Raw genomic sequence first — 9,357 nt, forward strand, 5'->3', positions numbered from 1 at the left:
AAAATATTAATGCAGAAACGGATAAAAAGGGGAAGTTTTGCGAAATTAACCGATTAATAAATTCCTAAAATCAGAATTTTTCTTACGTTTTATAGTAGAAGCAAAAGTCTTTTCATTATTTTCTGAATGACCACTGGATCCCTGTGAGTAGGATTCACTAGAGGCCGTACCATTATTGTGCATAAAAACGTAACCTTTCGCAGGTTGTTCCAAAACCAAGTGCCACTGCTTTTTCAATTGGCTGGTTATGATGAGATTAACTGTATCCAGTTCAGAGTCTTGGCAAATTTGAAAACTAGATACATGTCCATCAATTCGTGTAAAACCGACCTGTTGTCCAGTGTCTAAATCAATGAATAATATTTCCCCTTGCTCAGTTCCAACAATTGCAACTTGACTAGAAACTGCCATGCACTGCCACCATATCAATGAGCTGGGTCTAGAAGAAAAGGATTCAATTTTTTTTTTAAATTTTTTTCTGAAAAAAAATTCTTCGCTCCACTTGGAATCGAACCGCGCAGGCCTTCCGATTACCGATTGGCTTCTTTTACCATTAAGCTACTACAGATGTCAAAACAAGAAGCTTTTTTCAGAAACACACGTTGGCTTTAGCAAGGTGTTTCGTTTTAACATTTTAGAAATTAAAATAATAATATAATCAAATCTAAAGTTCTATTTAACGTCTAATAATGAAGTTAATGTGCAGAATTCTAGAAAATAAAACCAAGAATCGAACTACCAAATTACGAATTTGGACAAAATACGTATTACGTTTTATACCATCAATTATCCAATTAATCTGTATTACCATCAGAGATGGTAACAATCGATCACTGGCGATATCTTTCATCAACAGGGAAAATGGAAATCAACACTATCGATCTAAGCATAGAGTTTTTAAATTCCCGACAATTTAAGTTCAGGTTATATAACCGAGAATATGCCAGAATTTAAGAAAATTCAAATGAATTTATGATTTTTAACAATATTTTTATTGTTCAGGTTATATCAGCGGTTATATATAAATTATTTTCTAGCTCAGACATATTCAGTAATTACAGTGTTTCATGTACAAATTTAAAATTTGCAAATGAAATAATTTATTAATAATACTGGAATTTTCAAAAAAATAATTGAATATTGAACATAATAGTTGAATATTCGACCTAAAAAGACAAATTGCCAACGAAAAAGTGTCATAGTTTATATTTTAATCAAAAAAGAATGAAATTTATACAACAAAAGAAAAGAATTTTAAAACCAAAACTACGAATTTCCAACAAATAAAGATTTTTAACTCAAAAAATAAATAAAAGTTTATCTAAATTATTGAACCTTCAAACCAGAAGACAAATTTTCTGTACAAAAATGAAATTTTCAACAAAAAAACTGTTCAACAAAAAATTAATTTTCTACGAAATTGATGAATTTTTACGCAAAAAAAAAGGAAATTTCGAGCTAAAAAATAATTTTTTTACAACAAAAAACGCTAATTTTTAACTAAAAAACATCAATCTTAAAAAATGAAAATGATATATTTTCTGTTAAAAAATGAATTCTAAACCAAAAAAAGAAGTATTTTCCACTTAAATTTAAATTTTCAAGCAGACATAAGCCTTCAATACAAAAAATTTCACAATGTAGTTTAACTTTTGACCCAAGTAGTTGAATTTTCAATTAAAGAAGATTAATTTATAACAAAGCAATTAAACCTTTAACAAGCGAGATAACTTTTTAACTTAACATATAAATCTTTAACAATCAATAACAGATAAAGTTTTAAAAGAAAAAGATCAATTAAAAAAAATAGTTGAATTTTCTGTTGAAAAAGATTTTAATCCAGTTTTCACGATCAAACAATGAATTTTTTAACAAGAAATAATTTTCTCCCAAAAAAATTGAATTTTTAAGACCAAAAAGACGAATTTTTAACCAAAAAGGATGACTTTTTAACAAAATTTTTGAATGCTCTAGAAAATAGTTGCATTTTTATCAAAAAGGAAGAAGTTTATCTTAAAGCAGAAGAATTTTTTATCACAAAAAAAGTTGAGTTTTCATCCAAAAAAGATGCCAATTAACTCAATAACATCAAAATTGAATTTTCATAACAAAAAAATAAGTTTCTACGAAAAAAATTGAATTTTTAATCTGAAAAGACGAATTTTTTCAACCAAAAAGGATGAATGTTTAAAAAAATATTTTAATTCTCTACCAAATAGTTAGATTTTTATCCAAAAAGATCAATTTTGTACTAAAACAGATTAATATGTAATGAAAAACATTTTTTTTTATAAGTGGAACTTTCAACTAAAAAATATTTCAGTTAATTTTTCAACACCAAAATATAAATTTTAAACAAAAAGTAAATTTTCTAAATAAAAATTTTTTTTTTAATTTTCTATTTTCTACTTCTTAGTTGAGTTTTCAAATCAAAAAGATAAATTTTTAAACTAAGAAATGAATTTTTAACTAAAATGATGAACCTTCAAATACAAATATGAATATTTAATCCAATAATTTGTCGAATATTCAACCCAAAATATTAATTTTCTACCAAAAGACACATTTTTAACAAAGTACATGAACCTTCATCTAAAAAAAAACAATTTCCAACGAAATTAGAATAATTGAAATGGTAGAAAATTATATATTGAAAAAAAAACGAATTTTCCACAAAATAGTTGTTTTTTTCATTCAAGAAAAGATTTTGTTAACAAAAATAGAAGAGTTAAATTTTTTATTGAAAACACTCTATTTTCAACTAAAAAAATTCTCAACAAAAAAGTTCAATTTTGAACCCAAAAGATTCATTTTCTACCAAAAAAAGATACAGTTTCAATAAAATATAAACATTTTCAATGAAAAAAGATACATTTATAATCCAAAACTAGAATAGTACAATTTGAAGTTCGAAAAGTAAATAAGAAATAAGTTTTTAGAACAAGTAATTAATTTTATAACTAAAAATATACGTTTCCAAGAAATAATGAAATAGTTACATCGTCAGTTAAAAAAATTAATTTACAAGTAAAAAGAAACGAATTTTCAACATTTTTTAACGCAAAAGATGACATTTCTACCAGAAAAGGTAAATTTTCCACAAAAAATCGAATGGTTATAGTGAATTTTGAACTAAAATGATAAGTCTTGAACTAAAAAAAAAATAATAATTTTTAAATAAATAGATGAATACTTAACTAAGAAGATAATTTTTTTACTAAAAATAAAATACTTAAATTTTCAGTTAATAAAATAAGCTTTCAACCAAAACAGAAACGAATTTTCCACAAAATAAATTTTCAACTACAAAAATTAATTTTTCATCAAAAAGATGAACTTTCAACTAATGAGAATAGTCTGCTACAAAAAAAGACGGATTTCCAACAAATAGTTTAATTTTCAACTAAAACAGATAAATTTTCAAATAAAAAGGAATAATTTGACTTTCAGTAAAAAACTTCATTTTCAATAAACTCAAAGTAAATTTTCAACGAAATAGTATAATTTTTAATCAAGAAGATTAAATTGATGTCAAAAAACATAATTTTTTGACAAAAAATTGAACAGTTACAATTTCAGTAAAAAAGTTAATTCTAAATTAGAAAGAACTAATTTTCAACAAAAATAGATCAATTTATTACCAAAAAGATCAATTTTCTACAAAAATAAATAAATTTTTACCAAATATTTGGATTCTCAACTTAAGAAGATAAACTTTGAACCAAATATGTACGAGTTAAATTTTCATATAAAAACAACAAAATAATTAAATTTTGAAAAAAAACTTTGTCAACTAAAATGATGAATCATCAACCAAATAAATGAATTTTTAACAGAGTAGATCCACTTCCAAATAAGCAGTTGAATTTTCAACCAAAAAGGATGAACTCTCAACAAAAAAACCTGATATTTCATATTTCATCCAAAAAGGATTTTAATTTTATAGCAAAATGGTTGAATTCGACTAAAAAAGATGAATTTTTAACAAAATAGTTTGCTTTTTCTCATTTAAAAAATTAATTTTTTAAATCAAAGAATAGAAGCATTAAATTTGCAGTTAAAACAACAATCAATTTTCCAACAAGAAAATGAATTCTCAACAAAATAGTTCAATTTTGAACCCAAAAGATATATTTTCCACCAAAAAATAGACAGTTTCGATAAAATATATACATTTTGAACTAAAACAGATAAATTATATTATCAGTTTTCAGAAAAAGTAATTAATGTTTAACTAAAAATATAAATTTTTAAGAAAAAATGGAATAACTACATCGTCAGTTAAAAAAATTAAATTTAAACTAAAAAGAAATTAATTCTCAGCCAAAGAAATGAGTTTTAAACCAAAATTAGAATAGTTCAATTTGATACAAAGCAGAACATGTTTTAACGAAAAAGATGAAATTTCTATCAAAATGGGTAAATTTTTCACAAAAAAATGAAATAGTTAAAGTGAATTTTTAACTAAAATGATATATCTCAATAAAAAAAAATTAATTTTTAAACAAATACATGATACAGAATTTAATTTTTAACCGAAAAGATGAATTAGTCACCAAGAAACTTAAATATTCTCCCTCAAATTCGAATGTTCAATAAAATATAGAAATTTAAACCAAATATTTGAATTTTTTACTTAGGATGATAAATTTTCAACAAAATATGTATGAATTAAATTTTCAGTTAAAACAATTAATTTTCAACGATAAGACAGAAATTTTATCAAATATTTAAATTTCGAACAAAAAAAGCGTTGTCAACTAAAATTATGAATTAACAACCAAATAAATAAATTTTTAACAGGGTAGTTCGACTTCCAACTAAGTAGTTGAATAGTTAACCAAAATGGATAAATTCTTAACGAAAAATGTCATATTTTATCCAAATAGGATTTTAATTTTATACCAAAAATGGTTGAATTTAACCAAAAAAGATGAATTTATAACAAAATAGTATGAATCCTCAAACAAATGAGATTAATTTCCAACCAAGTAGTTGCGATTTTTAACCATAATAATAAAATTAGTTTTATCTTTAACTTTTCGAAAATTCCCTGACTTTCTGGAATTGCCTGATCTGTATCAACTCTCTAATTTAAAAAAGCATATGTTCATTTCTTGGGCACAGGGTGGCCGTTTTAATCCAAGAAAAAAATTTCCGGTCATTTCCCGGTTCGCAAACATTTTTCACGGTCAAAGAAATTTAAAAAATCAAACTATATTGTAAAAAATTTTCCATATAAAGTAATAAACAACAAATAAGAAATTAAAGCATTGAAAGTGGAACCCTTAAATTCCAAACTTTTAAAATTGAAGTTTAAAAATTTTTAATTAAAAAATTGTGTATTTAAATCCTCAATAACTTACACGTATAAACTGGAAGGTACTAACACTTTTAAACTGAACAGTTTTAAGTAAAATGCAAATAAAATGCAAAATTAAAAACTTTGATCAATTTTAGAGTAGAACGATTCAAATTAAGTTCCAAAAATGTAAATGCACGTTAACATTTTCAATAGTCTAAATTAAAGAATCAAGCAATGAACTTCAAAAGTGTTCAAAATTATATTATTTTAAGTAATTTTAAGCTAGACACATTAAAAATTGGAAAATAATTTTTTTAACTTAACAGTTCTTAAATTAGAAGTTATTTTTTTTATTTCAAATAGTCTAGGCATCTTTCAAAAGCTTTAAAATTTATTTCAAAATCTTGAAAAATCTAGAAGTGGTTTAAAATTTTTCCAAATTCAAAATCATTTTTGAATTTTTTGTCAGAACTTTTAAATATATTTCAAAAAAATTTAATTATTTCTATAACTTTTAGAAAATCCTGCCGATTTAAAAAAGTTTAATTTAAATTTATAAGTAACAATAGAACACTTATTATTTGTAAAAATATTAAAGTAATATTAAGAGATATTTAGAAGTTTTAAAAATATTCGAATTAAATTTAGAACTTGAAATAATTTGAAATACAGCCGAATTTAAAATAAAATTTAGATTTTTGCAGATGTCAACCTAAAAATGTAGAATTTTCTAAAGAGTTGTGAAAGACTACAAAAGAATAAAAATTTTCTTAAGATTCTAAGGTAAATTGAAAATGACTTTTCACTTTGAAAAATTATTGTAAGAGAAAGTTTAAGAAGATTTTAAGAGATTTAAAGAATGATCAAAGAAGAATATGGAAGATTTTAAGGATTTTATTTGCTGGATTTTCAAAAATTGCAGGAAAATTTCGATTAATTTAAAAATATATTTAGAAGTTCTGAAAAAAATGTTAACACATTTCGTTTAAATTACTTGAAATAATTACAAGTTTTTAATTAATTTTAAATCTTTTCAAAACTTTTACATACCTCTTAAAATTATTAGCATTTTTTCTGCAAACAATAAGTATTCAATTGTTATTTATGCGTCAAAATTTAACAATTTCACTTATAAATCAAACACTTTTAAATAAAAAAATTAAAATTGTAACGCTAAAAGATTAAAAGTTCTTCGAAAATCTAAAGACTCAAAGCTTTCTATGTAAAACTATTCAGTTTCAAATTGTTTTTTTGTTTTATATTTGGTTTCAATTTAATCGTCTTAAATGAACAGCGAAATATTGCTAAATATTAAATACTTATTCTTTTTCTACATTAAGAAATTTCCAATTAAATGGGATAAAAATTAAATAATTTAGACTCACAATATTTTAAATTGAATAAAAACCTTTAATTATGACTAAATGATTATGGATTTATTTTTAAGTTGAAAATAGTAAAACGCAAGTTTACAATTTTTAATAGCTGAAAAAATGATTAGAAATAATATATTAATACATTTATTTATGAAATTTAATATAAAAATAATATAAAGAAATACCTGAAAATCTGGATTAAATAATATTATTTATATTTACAGTTGATAAAATAAAACTATTTTTTCTCCAAAATTTTCAACTCTAAATGCTTTTAATTTGTAACTGTTTAAATCTTCAAAACTGCATTTCAATTATTTTAAAACCTGTTAAAATCAAACTTGGGCAGATTTTTCTTCTGAAAATTCGTAAAATTCTCGGTTTCCCGGTCCGGCGGCCACCCTGTTTTTTATAAAAAAAATTCTTCGATTTTAAAAACTTCTAATTTTTCATTTTTTTTTAACCTTTAGAACTGCATTTTAAAATTCTTTAAATTAAAATAGTATATGCTTGAAAATTTAAAAATTTTTAAAGTGAAACAATAATTTAGAAAAATCACAATTTAGAAAATTATTTAAAGACGGTTGAAATCATATTTGGAAAACATTTTTATTCTAAAAAGTTGTAAAATTCCCGGTCAAAAAATAAATTCACTGTCAATTCCCGAGTTTCCCCGGTCCCATAAAATTCCCTCTAGGGACGAGGGTTTAAAAAATAACCCAAAATTTATAAGGTATTTTATGGAAGACCCTTTAGTTAACTGAAAAGAGAATATTCTTACCGAGAGCAGAATGACTGTGAATTTAAAGATGGAAATGATACAATGTCATCGACGTTTTTCCATTTTTGGGGTGTTTTTCTTTTAGTATCGACTAGGCCTCCTGCAGGTATAATATGTAAAGATCCATCCACGCACGCTATCAAGAGTCCGTATCCAGAAGGATCAAAACAAAGGGCTGTTATTGCTTTACAGGATCCTTGAAACCATGGCACATTTTTTATTACAGGTGGCTGAGAAGTATCAGCGAGATAGTAAAGACCAAGATCTAGCGTTCCAATAGTAAAAGCCAGCAATTCCTTTCCACTAGACTCATGTCGAGCACATAAACGAATATCACTTGCTTTAATTATGCATTGTAATTTGAATAGATTTTCATCTATCAAATTAATGGCTTTTTCATTCTTCTCAGAAATGGCTTCTTCGGTCAATAAAACATTTAAAGAACGTCTCGCCATTCTGAGGCCTGATCTATTCTATAAATAAAAAATACCTTTATTTACGCACTCTCAACATTCCTGACAATATTAAAAATTGACAATTTCTTCAACCTCAGCATACTCTAGAATTTTGTATTTCTGTCAGACACTTCACATTCTCACTTTATTTTGATACTTTGTACGATATCACTTTTCGCACCGCTCACATTTTTTAATCTAAAATCCCATTTATACTTTGGAAATCAGTAAACGTCAAAACACTCTTGAAATCATCTTGAAATGATGACCCTATGCAATATTGCGTGACCATTCATGATGACCACTAATGACTACGATGGCCAGAGATATATCATGGTGCAAGATAAAGAGGTATCGCAATGCACAAGACGTATTTTCGTTCACTTCGGCGCAGACTACTGCGCCTCTGGAGCTGACCGGAACCCAGAGTTTTAGATAACGTGCGAAAAATTCAAAATGCGTTTTAATATTAAAATGCGTTAAATGTCGTTAAATTATGCATAGACACTTTTGTTGGATTCACAAGATTTGCAAATATTTCATTTATTAGTTTGGATATTAACCGATTTTCAAGAACTTTGTTTTCATTTTTTTTTAATTATATCACGAAATTCATTCAGCTAATAAAAATTTAATTGAGCTAAGTCTTTATAATTTCAGCCATTGTCATTTCATAATAATGAAAGAGTCATTCGTGATAGGCATACGAAAGTCAAAGAAAGTAGACCTCTGCTCGCAGTGGGGAGCCTGTCTCGGAGCCTACCTAGCTGCTCGGCCCGGGGTGGCTTCCCCTGCCAGCGGCAAGCTAATCTGCTGGCAGCACTAGTTTGGTAAACGCTGAGCTAGAAGAGTGTCCCAGAACAGGCCCCTCATTGTTTTTGATTTGTTTTATTTTACGTGTTCCGCTAATTTTCAACTCTGCGTTCCAAAACCTCCGTTAAGTCTGATTATAGAGTCCGTCAGGTCCCCAGAGTAGGTACACCCCGCGATGCAGCCTCTCTGGTTCATTTACTCCAGATTTATAGTCCGATAAGCTACAAAAAAACGAGTTTTCCACAAAATAGTTCAATTTTCAAGCAAATATTTGAACTTTGAATCAAAAAAATAACTTTCGAACAAATGAGTTCAATTATTAAGCAAAGAGTTGATTTTTGAACCAACAAAGATAAAGTCTCAACTTAAGATTATATTTATGATATTAATAATTTCGACAATTCTGTCAACATTAATCCTTCTCGTTTAAAAATTCTTTTTTTTCGGTGGAAAATTCAATTTTTTTAATTGAGAGTGCAAATGTCTGATTGAAAACTGATCTGTTTTAGTTGCTTGACATTTTCTTCTCAAGTGAAAATCTATCTATATTGTTGAAAATTCAACTGTTTCATCGAAAATACCTGTTTTTGGCTGTGATTCGGATATGAATATTTCTTGAAAATTAGT

General features: G+C 25.6%; 1 protein-coding gene across 2 annotated transcripts in view; it reads right to left on the bottom strand.

The window, feature by feature from the left end:
* The window catches only part of LOC117176193, a 64,911-nt gene extending 56,714 nt beyond the window's left edge, over window positions 1–8,197 (bottom strand). The window contains exons 1-3 of one of the 2 annotated variants that reach the window (XM_033366299.1): window positions 8,011–8,197; window positions 7,463–7,930; window positions 87–439 (exon numbers count right to left, since the gene is read on the bottom strand). In XM_033366299.1, the coding sequence (XP_033222190.1) occupies window positions 87–439; window positions 7,463–7,930; window positions 8,011–8,018 (829 nt within the window). In that variant the 5' untranslated portion in view covers window positions 8,019–8,197. Of the gene's footprint in view, window positions 1–86; window positions 440–7,462; window positions 7,936–8,010 lie in introns of both variants that reach the window. The other variant, XM_033366300.1, reaches the window with a different exon arrangement.
* Between the last annotated feature and the right edge of the window lie 1,160 nt (window positions 8,198–9,357).

The sequence above is a fragment of the Belonocnema kinseyi genome, chromosome 7 (assembly GCF_010883055.1).
Source record: "Belonocnema kinseyi isolate 2016_QV_RU_SX_M_011 chromosome 7, B_treatae_v1, whole genome shotgun sequence".
Taxonomy (NCBI): domain Eukaryota; kingdom Metazoa; phylum Arthropoda; class Insecta; order Hymenoptera; family Cynipidae; genus Belonocnema; species Belonocnema kinseyi.